The 20,047-nt window shown below is 42.0% G+C and overlaps 1 protein-coding gene across 6 annotated transcripts in view; it reads right to left on the reverse strand.

The window, feature by feature from the left end:
* Positions 1 to 20,047, reverse strand: part of fig4a (FIG4 phosphoinositide 5-phosphatase a) — a 70,552-nt gene that overhangs the window by 3,642 nt on the left and 46,863 nt on the right. For all 6 annotated transcript variants that reach the window (XM_055634965.1, XM_055634962.1, XM_055634961.1 and 3 more), the window contains 8 exons: positions 15,600 to 15,748; positions 12,830 to 12,996; positions 11,683 to 11,821; positions 9,308 to 9,366; positions 9,036 to 9,186; positions 7,277 to 7,360; positions 3,922 to 4,117; positions 1,579 to 1,661 (listed from right to left, as the gene is read on the reverse strand). In XM_055634965.1, the coding sequence (XP_055490940.1) occupies positions 1,579 to 1,661; positions 3,922 to 4,117; positions 7,277 to 7,360; positions 9,036 to 9,186; positions 9,308 to 9,366; positions 11,683 to 11,821; positions 12,830 to 12,996; positions 15,600 to 15,748 (1,028 nt within the window). The remainder of the gene's footprint in view (positions 1 to 1,578; positions 1,662 to 3,921; positions 4,118 to 7,276; positions 7,361 to 9,035; positions 9,187 to 9,307; positions 9,367 to 11,682; positions 11,822 to 12,829; positions 12,997 to 15,599; positions 15,749 to 20,047) is intronic.

The raw sequence follows: 20,047 nt of genomic DNA on the forward strand, positions 1-20,047 counted from the left end.
CGCTGACTATCGATCACTCGTTCACAATAGTTCTACTTATCCCACTTTCTCATCCATTCCCTACACACTAGGGGCAGTTTACAGCGGTCAATTAACCTACAAACCAAAACCACTTTGGGAGGAAACCGGAATACCTATGTGGTCACTGGGAGAACGTGCAAACTCTACACAGACAGAACCCGGGTCAGGATCGAACCCGGGTATCTGGCGTTGTGATCTATGGTAGTGCTGATTACCAGCTAACTGAGATTAATTCATCAAAGATCGAGCAATTCTAATGAAAGGACTGAGAAATTGTGGAAGCCATTGGTATTACAAGCACAAGAAGTATGAAGGAACTAAAAACACCGGCACACTTGTTAAAAGGCAGAAATGTTTTTGAGGGCAGCAGGGTGGCGCAGCGATAGAGTTGCTGCCTTACAGCGTTGGAGACCAAGGTACGATCCTGACTACGAGTGCTTGTCCGTACAGAGTTTGTACGTTCACCCTGTCAGTTTTCACTGGGTGCTCCGGTTTCCTCACACACTCCAAAGATGCACAGGTTTGTAGGTTAATTGGCTTCTGTAAATTGTTCCTTGTGTGTAAGATAGAGCTAGTGTGCGGGGATCGCTGTTCGGCACAGGCACGGTGGGCAAAAGGGTCTGTTTCCGCACAGTATCTCTAAACAAAACTAAGCTAAATCTCTACACTGCAACGTATAAATGGACATACAATACATTACAGCTCTACATTGTTGCTTTTTCATTTGTCTGCAATAAACTCGAAGTGAAGAATTTTATTGATTTATAGGAAACAAATTAAATTTATCCGGTGAAAATAAATATAATGCTCAAATAAGATACTGCATTACATTTGCATTGAGAAGTGATGTAAATCAAATCAGTGCTATTGCAAATACTGAAAATGCAGAAAAATCAATCCACACTGTCTCATTAAATGTTAAATGCCCAGTTGTGTTCCCAACATTATTGTTCTTTCCGATTTGTAGCATGGTCATGGACAACCTGGAATACTGTACGAATTTCCAGGACTTTGAAATATATCGTTCTCAAATGAGCAGAGATAAATAGTGAGTTTAATTTTGAAGGTAATCCAGACGGGTTTTTAACAAAAGTCATGTGGCAATGCGCATTCTTTCGCTAAATCCTGAATTATTAACCAAATTTAGATCCCACTGATACCTTAACTTTAGTCTAGGTCTCTGGATTATATATTACCATCACCATACAAGCAGACAGCAGCTACAATTATGACATATTCATTACAATTAAAAGACATTTGGATAGAAACCATGGGCCAAATGCAGGCAAGTGGGTCTAGCCCAATATGGCAATTTGGCAAGCATGGACAAGGTGGGCCATGATGCAAATACCACCACATCACCAAAATATCTTTTCGCAAAACTGAAGACAAATTGTACAAAAGGCACAACAATATCTGACCAGGAAACAAATTTAAGCATGGAATTTTGAGGAGGATCAAACATTTAAATACCCTTTAAACAATGGTCCCATTAGTAATTAATTTGAATCATACAATTCACTTGTAATTCTTATCCAGGCTATTTGTTCTTCTAACCTTTTGTATATCAGAAGATCATCTTCTGATGGAAGCCCGGAAATATTTGTGATACGCACTTCTCTTGGAGATTGGCTGGAATCCTGCAATTATTGCAAAACCACATACACATCAGTCAATAAATCCATGATTTGTTTTCAACACTTCACAATTACAAATTAGTTAGGCTAGAAAAACACTCCAACCTACTTGATGCCACGAGTACCTACGACTAGCATCACGACCCACCTACGACCTCGTGACGACCATGCTGCGACTAAGAGTCAAGGCCGAACTTGGCAGAGGTCTTGAATTAGGTTGTGAAAGTGGGACAGGCCCTTTAGGTCATTCGGCATATGAAGTCTACTCCGCCATTCAATCATGGCTGATCTATCGGAGGTACACAAAAATGCTGGAGAAACTCAGCGGGTACAGCAGCATCTATGGAGCGAAGGAAATAGGTAATGTTTCTATGGGTTCAGAAACCTAATATTTCCTTATGCTTATAACACACAGATCATATGTCCCAGCAGGTCCCATAGATAGCCCCTTGGGAATGCATCCCTTACATTCCCTTCCTTCTTTTCTTATTTCCTTATTCTCAGCAATTATTCTGTTGTTGTTCGTCCTACTCCGACGGATCTTCTGCTGGTGCTCGCAGGTATCGCACCCGCCAAGCTTCGCACTCTGGGGGCTGCTTTCATCAGCAGCCTGCATGTGTGGAGCAGACCAGCAAACAGCGCAGCACGTCATTTTCGACTGCGATGTCCTCCGCCCCCTGGTGGAGGGGTAATGGCCTGTCCCACTCGGGCGTCATTTGCACGTCATTCACACGACAGGAAAATCGGTAGTGACTCACGCGCGAAAATGGTCTAGCAGTACGACAGTCGTGCGCCAAGTGCTCTTGAGGGCCCTGCTCCTTTTGGGAGCCATTTGCGATGTCGTTCGTACTTGGTCCGATCTCCGTGGCAAGGATTTTCCCAATGAAATAGTTTTCAAAACTACACGTGCTTTATACCCGGGTGGTCACGTGGTGCGGCACAAGTACAGCACAAGAACAATGCCTTCGGCCAACTTCTGTGCTGGACATGACAACAAGACCTTCACTTAACCACCTGCACACAATCCATATCATTTAATTCCCTGCCCCATATCCACCGTCTCGTAATTATCTGCTTCCTCCACCATCCAGGCACCCACCATCCTCTGTGTAAAAAAAAAACTTGCCCACACATCTTTAAACTTTGCCCCTCTCTATTTAGTTGAGTTTGTCACGTGTACTGAGGTACTGCTAAACGCTTTTGTCGCATGCTGACCAGTCAGCAGAAAGACAATACATGATTACAATCGAGCCATCCACAGATACATGATAAAGGGAAATAACATGGATAACATTTAGTGCAAGATAAAGTTCAGTAAAGTTTACTCAAATATAGTCCAAGTGTCTACAATGAGATACATAGTAGCTCACAATACACTCCAGTCGTGATAGGATGGTGCAGAAGCCTGATAACAGCTGGAAAGAAACTGTCCCTGAATCTAGAGATGTGCGTTTTCACACCTCTATACTTTTTGCCCAATGGGAGAGGGGAGATGAGGAAACATAGAAACATGGACAATAGGTGCAGGAGTAGGCCATTCGGCCCTTCGAGCCTGCACCGCCATTCAATACGGTCATGGCTGATGATCCAACACAGTATCCTGTACCTGCCTTCTCTCCATACCCCCCAATCCCTGTAGCCACAAGGGCCACATCTAACTCCCTCTTAAATATAACCAATGAACTGGCCTCAACTACCTTCTGTGGCAGAGAATTCCAGGAAGTGGCCAGGATGAGACTGGTCCGTAAATCTATGCCTTCTCGTCTTGTACATTTTCACCCTGGCAAAAAGGATACTGACTAAATCCTATTTAAGTCTTTTGTAATTTTATATTCGTCTCTAAGTCTCTCTTCTCCCTCTATTTCCAGAGAAAACAATCCAGGTTTGTCCAACATCTTGTAGCTAATTGCCCCTAATCCAGGTAGCATTTTGGTAATCCCCTTCCGTACCCTCTGTATACGAGTAACTAACTTGAGAGCAGTCAAAATGAAACCAGGTCCAGTCTAATTGAGTAGGAAGGAACTTCACGTGCTGCTTTACACCAAAGATAGACTGGAGAAACTCAGCAGCATCTCTGGATAGAAGGAATGGGTGATGTTTCGGATCGAGACCCTTCTTCAGATGAATAGGTGACGTTTGGGTCTTCTATCCAGTGATGCTGCCTGTTCCACTGAGTTACTCCAGCATTTTGTGTCTATCTCCAGTCTATATTGAAACTAGATCTACTGTTTATTCTCCTCAAACAATAACATGTTTTTCTGACCTCTGTAATTTTGGTATTTTCTCCAAACTCTGTGACTTTGACTGGGGTGGATCGTTGAGAGACAGCACCGTCCTCTTCCTTGTCGGTTCCCGAATCATCTTCGGAACTACTGGAAACAGCCTCCTCTGACGGTGGTGGAGGTGCACTTGCCACTGTCTTACGCTGCAGTACTGTTTCCTCCTTACTGGTCTTGTTGCTGTACCAAAAAAAATATTTATAGCATCTATAAAAGTATAGATGGATTGTGCAACGGATTTGAAAACGCAATGCATTACATTAAGTTTCCTACTCTCATTCACAGCTCTGACATTTTCATATGTTCATAAGTTATAGGAGCAGAATTAGGCTATTCGGCCCATTGAATCTACACCACCATTCAATCTTGGGGGAACCACTGAGAACTAAGGGGGACCCAGCAAGCGGGTGGGGGGGGTGGGGGGGGGAATGAGGAAGAGATGCGTACTTTTTGTGATTTTGTTGGCACCTTTGTGGTGACTCCTTTGTGTAGATTCGCTAACTTTTATGACATTCAACCGATCAGAACGAAACTTGGTGGACTCGCAGCATAGGAGAACGGTGAGTGAACTGGCGAAAAACTGTAGTGAAAACTGGCGAAAACCTGGAGTTCGCGTAGTTTTGTTCTCCAAATCGCAGGAACAGTCTTGCCATAGAGGGAGTGCAGAGACGACCAACTGATTCCGGGATGTCAGGACTGTCTTATGAAAAAGACTGGATAGACTTGGTTTATACTCTCTAGAATTTAGAAGATTGAGAGGGGATCTTATAGAAACTTACAAAATTCTTAAGGGGTTGGACAGGCTAGATGCAGGAAGATTGTTCCCGATGTTGGGAAGTCCAGGACAAGGGTTCACAGCTTTAGGATAAGGGGGAAATCCTTTAAAACCGAGATGAGAAGAACTTTTTTCACACAGAGTGGTGAATCTCTGGAACTCTCTGCCCCAGAGGGTAGTTGAGGCCAGTTCATTGGTTATATTTAAGAGGGAGTTAGATGTGGCAAGTGTGGCTAAGGGGATCAGGGGGTATGGAGAGAAGGCAGATACGGGATACTGAGTTGGATGATCAGCCATGATCATATTGAATGGCGGTGCAGGCTCGAAGGGCCGAATGGCCTACTCCTGCACCTAATTTCTATGTTTCGACGCCAGAGTAACTTTTAATTTATTGTTTCTTTTTTTATGAATTTTGTGTTTAAGTGTTCCCTTGAATACTTAAAAAAATCATGAAATAAAAATCTAGTTTGCTCACCTATTTTAGCGATGTCTCATTCTGTTGTCCCCCCCTCCCCTGTTGAGTAACATCGGGAATGCCACTTACAGCGCTATTACGGGGTTTTTTTGCACTCATCATGATTTAAAAAAAAAAATTTACAACGCGATAATAATGACCCTGGCATGCACTACGGGCCTCGTGGTGTTTTAGGTGCTGACATTTTGTAATGGAGCTTAGGAAATCAGTAAGTGTCCCATATGTCTTATAAATGATTTTTTTGTGTGTTTTTTTTTTTCAAATTTTAAAAGTATTACATTTTGGTCAATTTTTGGTCGATTTTGATATATTAACTCAAAGGGATCATAGGGTAGAATTGCTAGAATTTAGAAGATTCAGGGGGGATCTTATAGAAACTTACAAAATTCTTAAGGGGTTAGACAGGCTAGATGCAGGAAGATTGTTCCCAATGTTGGGGAAGTCCAGAACAAGGGTTCACAGTTTAAGGATAAGGGGGAAGTCTTTTAGGACCAAGATGAGAAAAACATTTTTTTACACAGAGAGTCGTGAATCTATGGAATTCTCTGCCACAGAAGGTAGTTGAGGCCAGTTCATGGGCTATATTTAAGTGGGAGTTAGATGTGGCCCTTATGGCTAAATGGATCAGGGGGTATGGAGAGAAGGCAGGTACAGGATACTGAGTTGGATGATCAGCCATGCTCATATTGAATGGCGGTGCAGGCTTGAAGGGCCGAATGGCCTACTCCTGCACCTATTTTCTATGTTTCTATGGTAGGCCCATATTTAATGCTATGGTTTTCATTATGATTTAATAACTTTCAAATATGGCCACCCATGTCACAGGCTGGTACCCTTATTTATGGAAACACCCATGTGAGAATCTTAGCAATGACATTCAGTTTTATATTTCCAGTTAAAGATTTTAAAATGTGTGGTTAATCTTTGGTTATAAATGTTTTACAAGATGCCCAGCGTAAAATATGACATTTACGGCAAAATTATACGACAGAATTTTGACATGAAAGTGGAGGAAGGAGATGATCTTCTACAGTCAGCACCTGTAATGATTATAACTTTGGAGACACGACCAATGTGACCAAGATGAGAAATACATTTTGTTCACAGAAAATAAGCATTATCTCTGGTTAGGAATGCGATGGAAGACAAATTATAGAAAATATTTTTTAGTTTAAAATAGTCTCTATATCTGGTGGCACATAAGTATCACACTGACAACAGAATTAGAGTCATACAGGAAACAGGTTTTGGCACAACTTGCCCATGCCGACCAACATACCCCATTTACACGTTGCACCTGCCTGCATTTGGCACCTCCCTCTAAACCTTTCTCATCCATGTACCCATGTAAATGTCTTTTAAATGTTGTTATAATCCCTGCCTCAACTACCTCCTCTGGGCGGCTCATTCCACATACCCACCACCCTCCGTGCGGGAAAAGCTGCTCCTCATGTTCCCATTAAGTCTTTCCACTCTCTCGTTAAACCATGCTCTCTGGTTCTTGATTCCCCTACTCTGGGTAAAAGACTCTGTGCATTGGCCCTTTCCATCCCCCACAATATTCTATGTTCTGTTTAACATTCTTCCATCAACCAAATAACCAAAGAAAGGACGTTCCTTTAGAAAGGAGATGAGGGGGAATTTCTTTAGTCAGAGGGGGGTAAATCTGTTGAATTCATTGCCACAGAAGGCCATGGAGGCTAAGTCAGTGGATATTTTTGAAGCATAGATAGATTCTTGATTAGCACTGGTGTCAAGGGTTATGGGGAGAAGTCAGGCGAATGCGGTTAGGAAGGAGAGATAGATCAGCCATGATTAAATGGCGCAGGAGACTTGATGGGCCGAATGGCCTAATTCTGCTCCTATAACTTATGAATTTATGAAAACCCAACAAAACTGTGATAATCTGGCATGCTAGGGATGTTGGCGCTGGAAAGATAGATTTACCAGACTGTTGTACGGCGGGGTGAGAGGATGATCGGGTTTCTACGCTCTATCTCAAAAGTCTAAAGTATAGGAAATTGTAGGCAAAACTGTATTGAAAAAATAATTGAAAGACGACAAACAAATGCTGTAATTGGTTTGTTACCTCAGCATGGATTTACCAGTTTCTTCTGGCTTGCGAATCGTAAATGGACTTGGGTCTATTCCAACATTCTTTGGCATGAAGTCCCTTTACACAGACAGAGTACAGAAAAACCATTAAATGTTACAGTCCTACATTATTCTTAATTTTCATACAAATTTGCAAGGCAGCAAAATAAAATATTCAATATTATCAAAGTTGTTATGCAAAATCTTTCATAAAACATGTCAAAGACTGGTGGGAGTACTTTATGGTTAAAGATAATGCATACTATAGATATTTCAGATTCAGATTCAGATTCAGATTCTCATTCAATTTTAATTGTCATGATCAGTGTACAGTACAGAGACAACGAAATGCCAAGCATCTCCCTTGAAGAGCAACGTTGGAAGTTGAATACAAAAATAATAATAAGTGGGAAGGGGGGGGGGGGGGGGGGGGGTGATTGGCATCACCGAGGTACGTTGTTTAGTAGAGTGACAGCCGCAGGACAGAATCTGAATCTGAATCTGAATCTTGAATCTGAATCTGTTAGGCATATCACAGGGATAAACAGTTGAAACAAGGGTGCTCCGGGTTCCTCCCACACTCCAAAGACGTACAGGTTTGTAGATTAATTAGCTTGGTATAATTGTAAATTGTACCTAGTGTGTTAATGTGCGGGGATCGCTGGTCGGCGCGGACTCAGTGGGCAAAGGGCCTGTTTCTGTGCTGTATCACTAAACTAAACTAAATACTGAAGAGAGTCCAATGCTGAAACGATGCATTGGTCTAAGAAAAAAAGGTTGGGAATTATTTTGTTAGCTAATTAAATGAGAAATACAAAATTGTATGTAATAATTACTGCATTTGGCACCATTCAAGATCTTTTGAAACATGGGGACAATTTTCTAAATGAGGTAGAAACATTATTGAATTTTCTAATTAAAAAAATGATGAAATTTCTATCTTTTCACAAAGTAGCCCCTTAATATTTGATGTGTTTCTTGTGCATATACATTAAGTTCTGTTGATAATCAAAATTTACAATCCTCATTTTATTAGCTGGCAACACAATTCCAAAATCACTCATTGATAAAGTTGCATGCTTCATCATCACTGAAGTCCCATCAGTATATAGCGCATCTTTCTACTTTTTAACAAATCTATCCAGTTTTGGTCTCCAAATTTGAGGAAGGACATTCTTGCTATTGAGGGAGTGCAGCGTAGGTTTACCAGGTTAATTCCCGGGATGGCAGGATTGTCATATGTTGATAGAATGGAGTGGCTAGGCTTGTATATTCTGGAATTTAGAAGGACGAGATGGAATCTTATTGAAACATATAAGATTATTCAGGGTTTGGTCACGCTAGAGGCAGGAAACATGTTCCCGATGTTGGGGGAGTCCAGAACCAGGGGCCACAGTTTAAGAATAAGGAATTTAGAACGGAGACGAGAAAACACTTTTTCACACAGTGAGTGGTGAGTCTGTGGAATTCTCTGCCTCAGAAGGCGGTGGAGGCCGCTTCTCTGGATGCTTTCAAGAGAGAGTTAGATAGAGCTCTTAAAGATAGCTGAGTCAGGGGATATGGGGAGAAGGTAGGAACTGGGTACTGATTGTGGATGATCAGCCATGATCACATTGAGTGGCGGTGCTGGCTTGAAGGGTCGAATGGCCTACTCGTGCACCTATTGTCTACTCCAAAAGATGGAGCATTGGACAGGGGGAGGTGGGGTGGGTTAGCAAAATGAAATATATATTGTGACAAAATATATTACATACTTAGCTGAATTTGTCATTCTCAGGCAGAAAGCATCATCAAAAGAGCTCAGCTCATAGGGCCGGTAGAACTCTGTGTACACATCTATCTCTTCATCAGATTTATCAGTCTTCTTTATTACTGTCATCTTTTTAAGGTTTTCAGTGCAAGGAACTAGAGAGGAATGGGAGACATGATAATGTTACATTGGCCTTAATTAACTTAAGAATTGCCATATAGTTTTAAAATAAGCATACCAAATTCAACAATACGCTTACAAGTGATTTGTTCCTACCTTCATCATATGGCAAGGGCAGGTTCATTAGTACATCTGGTGTCCACCAATGGGTATAGCTTCAAGAAAAGTCAGAAGTTCACCATTTACAGGATTTTGATATAGTCATAAAATATAAAACACTATGGGGACTAAAGACATTTGCTGCATGAAGCAATGATCACATTGAATGGCGGTGCTGGCTCGAAGGGCCAATTGGCCTGCTCCTGCACCTATTGTCTATTGAAGTAGATGAGACAATGGTGAAGCAAAGATTCACAAGCACCTCCTCTAATTTAGGGCAGCACGGTGGTAGAGTTGCTGCCTTACAGCGCCAGAGACCCGGATTCCATCCCGGTTATGGGTGCTGTCTGTACGGAGTCTGTACGTTCTCCCCGTGAGTTTTCTCCGATATCTACAGTTTCCTCCCACACTCCAAAGACGTATAGGTTTGTAGGTTAATTGGCTTGGTATAAGTGTAAATGGTCCCTGGTGTGTGTCAGATGCGAGTGGGGATCGTTGGTGGGTGCTGAATCGGTGGTCCGAAGGGCCACAAACAATTAAAACACACAACCAATTTACTGATCCTTTGGTGTCCTATTAGCTCCAGAAGTATTTAAATGCAACATCCACAATCCTCTGGGTAGATAAGGCCAAAGATTAAAAATCTACAGAGAAGAAACTCCTTCTCGTGACTGTCTTAAGTGGCTAGCTTCTCCCCCGCCCCGCCCAACCCCATCCCACCCCCTGAACCTCTGTACCAAAGATCCTATAGCGGATCTTGTATTGTATTGTATTGTATATCTTTATTGTCATTTCCTGAGTATTCGCATACCCAGAGGAAACAAAAAAACGTTGCTCAACCAGTGTCCATTCAGTGTGCATGAAAAAATAAATAGAAATGAAAATAAAAAATACATGTCATGAACAAATTTAACACTCTACTAAACATTCAACAGCCGTTCCGACCGGCACACAACAGTGGTTTAATTTTGGGGTTTGTAAAAAGTCCATGAAATTCAGTGGGAAGAAGCTGAGGAGCATTTTTTGCAGCTAATGCTCCTGTACCTCTTATGCAATAAGAAAAAATAATGTTCCAAATATTCTTTGATGAAGATGGCTCTGTTGATACATCTCTTCCTGTATATGTCAAGAAAAGTAGCACCAATAATCCTGCTTAAAAGATTGGTGCCGTTCGTACGCCTTGCAGCTCCCGAACCAAATGCCGTATGTCATGTGCTCTCGACAGTCCCCCTATTCCGTAGGTGTGTTGGGTAAACTTTACGTAGTCAGAGGGTGAAGTCGCTGCTGGGCTCTCTTGACAGAGCTGTGGTGTTGGCCGTGGACGTCAGGTCATCAGACAGATGGTGAATCATGCTGGAACTCTCCACATCACCACAGAGGTGTATGGTGTTGTTTCCCCCCACCCTCCTGAAGTCCACCATTCCTTGTTTTTATTTAAGAATGAGGTTGTGGGATTTGCACCAACCTGTGAGCAGCTCCACCTCCATCCTGTACGCCGATTCATCATTGTCACTGATGAGACCCACCACTGTTGTGTCATCAGCGAACTTGTTGATGAAGTTGTTATTGAGTCTGGCAGTACAGTCGTGTGTCAGCAGACTAAACAGAAGGGGGCTTAGGACACAGCCTTGGGGTGAGCCAGTGCTCACGGCTATGAGCCAGTGCTCACGGCTATAGAGCCAGTGCTCACATCTTTGCTCTGTACTAGCATAATACTGAATATTCAGTGGGCACAATGGTTTAATTTTGATTTAAAATGAAATCCAGTCTTTTTTGATGATATTATGCAATAAGAAAAATAGTTCCAAATATTGGAAATTTTATGGCAAGAAAATAACACAATTAAAAGATTTCTTAAATTTTCAACAAAGCCAGGATGGAGAGATACATTTATATTTAAATTTTACAGAGTGTTAGACTTGAGTGGTGTTTAGTTTAGTTCAGAGATACAGCGTTTAAACAGGCCTTTCGGCCCATTGAGTCTGTGCCGACCAGCGATCCCCGTACACTAGCACTATGCTACACAAAAAGGACAATTTACAATTTTTACCAAATCCAATTAACCTACAAACCAGTACGTCCTTGGAGTGTGGAAGGAAACCGGAGATACCGATGAAAACCCACGTGGTTACAGGGAGAACGTGCAAACTCCATACAGACAGCACGTGTAGTCAGGATGGAACCATGAGGCAGCAAATCTAAACCTGAGCCACTGTATCACCCCCCGATGGTGTGAACCAGTGAGTTGGTATCTCCTAAGAAGAGCACAGCCTGGTGTTGTTAAAAAATGGAATTCAATCTTAAAAGTAATACACTAGATTTGGCAGTTGAATAAATCTTCAAAACAAAATAGAAACCATGTCATTTATTACCTTCTCTTGGGAGACAAGAGTGCCACCGTGTTCTTATGATGCAAGTAATAGTCAGTGGGAAGTTCCCAAAGGTGAGACTTTCCTTCCAAAGGCTGGAAAACGCCGAGAAACAGATTGATGGCATCTTGTCTATCAGCATCTGCAACACAAGGAAACATCTTTAAATTATTATTATTATTATGAACGGAGTTTGATGGCATTCACTCCCCTATACAAGAAGGAGATAGTTGGAGTATAATATGAGATTATCCACTTTGTCAAAATACAAAATTATTTTCAAATATTGAAAAAAATAGAAGATGTTGATGTGAAGTTATTTAAAGTGTGTTGATTTATGAAAACCATGGAAGCAAAATACTATTTAGCTACAATGTGCTTGAGTAACTCAGCCAGTCAGGCAACATCTTTTAGCTTGGTTTAATGTAGAGATGCAGTCTGGAAACAGGCCCTTCGGCCCACTGAGTCCGCGCCAACTAGCAATCCCCCACACACTAGCAATATCCTACACACTAGGGACAATTTACTATTTTACCAAAGCCAATTTAACCTACAAACCTGTATGTCTTTGGAGTGTTGGAGGAAACCGGAGCATCGGGGTAAACCCATGCAGATCACGGGGGGAACGTCTTTTTTAAGACCACCAGGCTGTGCTCTTCTTAGGAGATACTAACTCACATAAACCCTGACACCCGTAGTAATTAAGAATCTATCTATCTCTGCCTTAAACATATCCATTGATGGCCTCCACAGCCTTCTGCAGTCACAAGTCGTTGTAGCAATGAATTCCACAGATTCACAACCCTCTTGAGTCACATTCCTTCATCTGCTGGAACAGGAAGGCATGATGGCATTCTCTTTCAAGTTGGTAACATTTCTACACCATGCCCACATAAACCAAATCTATTTTCTTTTAGGGGTGAGATTACATTAGAAAATGTCATCATTGGAGGCAGTTCAGACATGCACAGAAGAACTCAAAAGAGAAAATGAAGTACACTTGAAAGTAACAAACGCATGATGAATATTTTGAGTGTCAATTGATGCAAGTCAACAACAGTTCAGATGCTGCTAAATTTGTACTAGAATAATTTAAGGCTTTCTGAATATATTTCACGACGTTTGAAGCATTAAAACCTAATCCGATTACCTGAAAATGCATTACTGTAGTACCTAGAGAGCGTTTGCATGATGTCCTTGGAATGTTGTGTCCAGGGCGCAATTTTCCTGTACGTTTTCACCCGATGTACGAGCTGTGAACCCCCATATTGTAAAGAAAGTGTATCACCATGATCTTCATACAGCTCTTCAAATAATCTGTCCAGAAAATATACCATGTGAAGAAGTAGTTACAAGAAAATGCAGATGCTGGTTTACAAAAAAGTGGAGTAACAGCAGATCAGGCAGCATTCCTGGAGAACACGTATAGGTGATTCTTCGGGTCGAGGCCCTTCTTAAGTTCTCCAGAGATGCTGACTGACTTAAGTTACCCCAGCACCGTGTGCAATTTTTCACCATGTTACCAACTTCCTTTACGAAGGTTTGTTTAGTTTAGAGATGCAGCGTGGAAACAGGCCCTTCGGTCCGCAACAACCAGCGATCCCTGTACACTAACACTATCCTACACACTAGGGACAATTTACAATCTTTACTGAAGCCAATTAACCTCCAAACCTGTACGTATTGCAGGTGGGAGGAAACTGGAGCACCCGGGGAAAACCCACGCAGGTCACGGAGAGAAGGTAGAAACTCCGTACAGACAGCACCCATAGTCAGGAAGGAACCCGGGTCACTGGCACTGCAATGCTACCGCTTGCCACCGTGCCTCCCCAACAGGGAGGTAATAATGAGCGAAGCTGAGATTTCCAGTTTTGCCTTGAGATGATTTTAACTTTGCTTGGTCTAGGACTTTATTCTTTGGAGCGCAGGGGTATCTTTTAGAGGTTTTTAAAATCATGAGGGGAATAGATAGGGTGAATGTACAGAGTGTATTTACCTAGGGTAGGGGAATGTGGGCAGGTGCTATAGACCTGCACGGGAAGGTAGACCCACCCGCCCCCACGAGTCTCGGGCAGTTGGGGCTCGTCAGCCTGGGAAGGCGGTCCATCTAGGAGGTAAAACTGATTTAAAACCTCCACTGCCTTGTGGCCATATCCAGTCATGGAAAAGGCTCCAGGAGTAAACCTCAAGAAAATCCGGAGTCGGAGCCCATAAGGCAGTTTGTCGTTGTCTACAACCAGCTCCTGCAACGGCGCAGGTGCCAAACTGCAACGGCCCTGCTGTTCCTTTGGATCGATCAGCGACGTGGAGAGGGGGGGACATGCTGCATGGGCAAAAGCCTGTCCTCCATATGACATCGTTCGCCCAGGCTTGCATCCATCCCACCAGAATGCATCACCCATGGTCAGTCATAGTAGTAGGCCCCCCTCGGTCATAAGGGGAATCAAATACCCATAGGTTTAAAGTGAGAAGGCCATTCGAAATGTGAAACCATGCGTGACACCAGAAAGAGGAATCCAGGCGAAACATCTTACAATATACTTGGTGCCACCCTTGAAGAATCCAAACAAACCAAGTATCTTGGCATCAAATTGCAGAATGATCTGCGTTGGAATGGTCAGAAAGCAACAGGTGTCCTAAACTTTCTGAGGCGCAACTTTCATCATTGTTCAACTTCTGTCAAGGAGAAGCTATACTTCACCCTTGTTGGACCTCAATTGGACTACGCAGTTGCAGCATGGGGCCCATACACAGGTAAAAACATTTCTTCCATCGAACCTGTCCAAAGACAGGCAGCTCGATTTGTTACTAACACCTATAAGAGAGAAGCGAGTGTCACCCAACTTCTGAATTGACTGGTCGGGGTGGAACCCTCTCCAAGACAGACGTGAAGCTCACCGTTTGACCTGTTTTTACAAAATGTTAAATGGTCAGCTCGACATTGACTACAAGACCTACATCAAACCCAAACCAATTAGGAGCAGACGAGGGCATTCGATCCAATTTGTGATCCCAGCTACAAAGACAGATGTGTACAGCAATTCGTTCTTCCCCCGCACAATTAAAGCAAGGAGTAATCTCCACCCTACTATAGTTACCCAACCAGATGCAACTAAATTTAAAGTAGCTCTTTCTTCCCAATATCCCTTTCTGGCTTAAGCTCTCCCTTCACCACCTCCAGTTTAAATTCCATTTGGAATATTTTGGAGGACCAAGAAACCAAGAACCAAGAATTGAACTTGTTCCAATTAGATGGTGGTGGGTGTACGGAACGAGCTGCCAGAGGAGTCGTTGAGGCAGATACAATAGCAGCATTTAAAAGACACCCGGACTGGAGAGGTTTAGCGGGATATGAGCCACACGCAGGAAAATGGGACTAGTTTCAATGGGCATCTTGGATGGCATGGACAAGTTGGGCTGAAGGGCCTGTTTCTCTACTGTGGTCTATGACCATCTACCTCCTGATGTCAGTCGAGTCCCATTCCTTACATTCTTCATCTGCTAAAACAGGAAGGCATGATGGCGTACTATTTCCAGTTGCTACCATTTCAACACCATGCCCACACAAACCAAACCTACTTATTTTTAATAAAACGTCTCGTCCAGTCAGTTGGTAGCTAGTGTCAGCAGGAAAACGCAGGGGGGAAACAAATAAAGCAGTTAGCCTTATCAAAAAAAGGTTAGAAGTGCTGGGCTATGGAAGGAGTGCTTAAGAAAAATGAAACCCAGCATTGATTTCTCCAATTTCAGGTAGTCCTTGCTTTCTCCCTCCTTCCCCTCCCCTTCCCAGCTCCCCCACAGCCCACTGTCTCCGCCTCTTCCTTTCTTATGAAGTTGCAGGGTTAGAGAAGTGGGATCAAAAGAAATTCAGCAAACTAAAAAAATGAATTAGAATTCATGAACATTATATTACTGCTTACCGAACAGCATCTGTGTCAAATTGCAATCGTGGTTTATCTATGACACCGAGTGCGTACAGCTGGCATGCCAATGCACACTTTCCCACCATAAACTGAGCAGTGTTTGTTCGATCCAAACAGTCAACACAATTCGTCCTCAGAACACCGGTCTGAAACAGAATTTTAGACAATTGAGCGCTTCATCAATCCTGCGAACATATTATCCAATTATACGCAATTGCGATTCAGATTGCGATCCTCACCAATGATGTTAATATGGAACAGCACAGCACAAGAACAGGCTCTTTGGCTCACTATAATCTCTAAACTAAACTAAATTAGAAATAGGCAGAAAATGCAGCCTTACTGACGAGTCCCATATCATGGCTTGAAACTTATAAAATATTACGCCACAGAAACTTTGGATACTCTCAAAGAATGTTCTGCATTATCTCTTCTCTACTGGTTCAGCAGAACACACCATGCTGCTTGTCCAATTCATAAATCATTTGTTCATTCAATACTAGCATGACAAAAAGATACAGAGCAACTTACAGAAAGCAATATGCAAGGAGGAATGAATCATAAGCCTTTAATTCCCATGAGAAATGTGAGCATCAACCAGATGGCCAAAACCATGATTGCTTTTTCAAATTTCCACTGATTGAACCACAATGCGATCCATTCACAGCACTTTAAATAAATGAAGCTGGCCAAGTCCAATTTGGAGGGTGTTAGTTGTAACGTGGAAAATGTGCCAACTTCCATGATAGCAAATTAACTGGGAAAAATATTTGGAAGGGGATTGAAAAATTACCCAGAAGAATCATAAGAGTTCATTCTATTGTCTCAGCATCCATTTCAATACTGCTATTTATCCAATTGACTATTCTTCCAAAAACACATCTCATTTTTTATATGAAGCTATTCAGCGTGGAAATAGGCCCTTTGGCCCAACTTGTCCATGCTGACAAGGGTTGTCTAACTGAGCTAGTCCCACTTGCCTGCACCTGCCCCTCCAGACCTTTCCTCTTCATATACGTCTAAGTGACTTCCAAATGTGGTAACTGTATTCACCAGTACCACTTCCACAGCAGCTCGTTCCATATATGCACCGTCCTCTGTGTGAATAAGGTGCCTCTCAAGTCTCTTACACATATCTTCCTCACATAAAACCTATGGCCAGTAGTTTTGAACTATGGGGAAACACGTTAAGTTTTAAACTTGGGGCTACCCTGACCCTGGGGAAAAAACTGTGATTGTACACCTTATTTATGCCCATCATAATCAATACACCTCTATAAAGTCTGCCCTCAGTCTCCTATGTTTCAGGGAAAAAGCCCTAACCACTGCCACCTCTCCTTATAACTCAAACCTTCCAGCTTAGGAGATTTTCCTAAATCTTTTCTTTTCCTAAATCTTTTCACACTTTTCAGTTTAATAGTATCTTTCTTATATCCGGATGATCAGAACAGCACACAGAACTACAAATGTGGCGTTATCAACGAGACGTCCCAACTCCCTGACGGATGAAAGCAGGCATACAAACACTCTCTTCATACCCCATCTACCTGTGACATCACCTTTATAGAACCATGTACCTGCACTCTTAGGTCTCTCTGTTCTTCAACATTCCCTAGTGTCCTATCATTTACTATGCAAGTCCTGCCCTAGTCATAGAGTGATACAGCGTGGAAACAGGCCCTTCAGCCCAACTTGCCCACACCAGCCAACATGTCCCAGCTACACTAGTCTCACCTGCCCACATGTGGTCCATATCCTTCCAAACCTGTCCCATCCATGTACCTGTCTATTTCTTAAATGTTGGGATAGTCCCAGCCTCAACTACCTCCTCTGGCAGCTTGTTCCATACACCCGCCACCCTTTGTGTGAACAAGCTACCCCTCAGATTTCAGTTAAATCTTTTTCCCTTCACCGTAAACCTATGTCCTCTGGTCCTCGATTCACCTACTCTGGGCAAGAGACTCTGCGCATCTGCCCAATATATTCCTCTCATGACTTTATACACATCCATAAGATCACCCCTCATCCTCCTGCGCTCCAAGACATAGTAGCAATGTTACAAAATTTTGAGATTTAAAAAATCAAGTCTGCAATTTATCCCATCAGATAAAGCATAACAATAAGTTTAATTTGACACCTAATCACTTTCATATCTCAAGTAATAAAAAAGTTATGGCCATTTTCATACCCGGAAATTAGCATCTTGTTCCCTATTGATTTTCTATGGACATAACAAAAATGCTGTGATCGAGGACAGTCAAAAGCCCATAACCTTCTTAAAAATTAAGAGAACTGAATGAAATTTTCAGTTATCATAGATTGAACCATTCTGAAACAAATATAAAATAATCTTAATTGGAGGACCTGAAATTAAAGCATATAATTAGTTAGTTACCCAATTGTAGCTAATTTCAAACTTCAATTACTAGATCTAAACATCTATCCATTTCTTAATAAATGATTAACATTTTTAAATAGCCTAAGTGTCCAAATAATATTCACAAATAATTCACAATAAAACATGATTTTTAAATCTCATTTACATCAATTTATAGGCCAAATGGAAGGAATTTAATGTTCAATTGCTGTAAATTAAAGTCAATTTAAATCAGTTTTCTAGTGGGTTCCTGTGAACGCGCTGGTTTAGAACGTTCACATTGCGCTGGATTTGTGCCCTCAAATGCCCAGAAAAATACTGCGGGATATAAAGAGCCCAAAATGAACTATTCGCTATAGAAAACTTTATATACAGGGTTCTTAAGAAGCCCCTTTTAATGTAAAAATAAGGTACATACCTTTAATTGTTTGCTTTATAAAACCCTGGGGCTGCGAGAGGTCGCGGGTTGAGAGAGTGGTTTTTAAACTACTATAACTATTATACAAGGCCATAAAAACTAATAATACCTTTTGCGACGGGGTCTTTCAGCGATTTTCCGTTAATGATTTACTAGGCTGAACATTTTCGATTGCAACAGCCTAGTAAAAATCGCGTTTTAAACCCGCCCCCTCTAAACAGCGCCAAAATCACACACACGGCCTGGGGGCAGATTCTCATCGACAATTCGGGTAGGTTTTGTAACATGCCTAGACATAGCGTCCCAGCTTACTCAACCTCTCCCTACAGCTCACACCCTCTAGTCCTGGCAGCATCCTCGTAAATCTTCCCTGTACCCTTCCCAGCTTAGCAACATCTTACCTATAACATGGTGCCCAGAACTGAACACAATACTCTAATTACGGCCAATGTCTTATACTACTGCAACAAAATGAACTAAATGCACCATTGCACCAAAATGCAACACCACGCATCTTTCCAAATTAAACTCCATGGTTGATCAAGAACCTGTGGTAACCTTGAAAAACCTTTTTTCACTGTCCACTAAACCACTCATTTCAGTTTAATCTGCATATTTACCAACCACACCACCTGCATTCACATTCACATTATTAATATAATTAATAGTGGACCCAACTACAATCCCTGAGGCACACCTAAACCGAGTTACTCCAGCATTTATTTGAGTCTAGTTTATTGTCATATGTACAGAGGTTTTGTCGTGTGCTAACCAGCCAGCGGAAAGACAATACATAATTACAATCGAGCCATCCACAGTGTACACATACATGATAAGGGGAATAACATGAATTACGTTTAGTGCAAGATAAAGCCATTAAAATCCAATCAAAGAAAGCCTGAGGGTCTCGAATGCGGTAGATAGAAGGATAGCAGTTTAGTACTGCTCTCTAGTTTTTGGAAGGATGGCTCATTTGTCTTTCTCCAGAGATACTGCCTGACCTGCTGAGTTACTCCAGCTTGTTATGTCTTTTTAGCATCTGCAATTCCATGCGTCTCCAAAGCAAACGATGGTGTGTGTATTGACTACGGTCGTTCGGAAACCAAATTAAAATATGGCAGTAAACAATTAATAGTTGCCATTTAAAAAATTAATACATAGTATTTGACCCAGTAACCTGGAGAAAAAGTGATCCATTCATGACTATCAAGAGAATCAAAAGATAATAATTAAAGGAAAGGCTTATAACGTTGCCAGAAAGATAAGTAAAAATGGGTACAAATTTCAGCAAAGGAGGGTCAAGGCAGTGATAAGGAAAGCACGGATTTGTGACAACATCGTGTCTCCCAAATTTGAAGTTATTTTGGTGACCAGGAAGATCAATGAGGACCATGCACTAAACATTGACTTCATGAACTTCAATAAGGCCTTTGACAAGGTACCTCACGGAGGGCCTATCTGGAAGGTCACGTTACTGCATAGGATCCAGGATGAGATATAAAATTGGCTTGAAAATAGTAGACAGAGGGTTGTTTTTTGGATTGGGAGAATGGAAGAAGTGGTGTGCCTCAGGGATTGTAGTTGGGTCCACTATTAATTATATTAATAATGTGAATGTGAATGCAGGTGGTGTGGTTGGCACCGTCTCTG

Source organism: Leucoraja erinacea, chromosome 5 (genome assembly GCF_028641065.1).
Source record: "Leucoraja erinacea ecotype New England chromosome 5, Leri_hhj_1, whole genome shotgun sequence".
In the NCBI taxonomy this organism is placed as follows: domain Eukaryota; kingdom Metazoa; phylum Chordata; class Chondrichthyes; order Rajiformes; family Rajidae; genus Leucoraja; species Leucoraja erinaceus.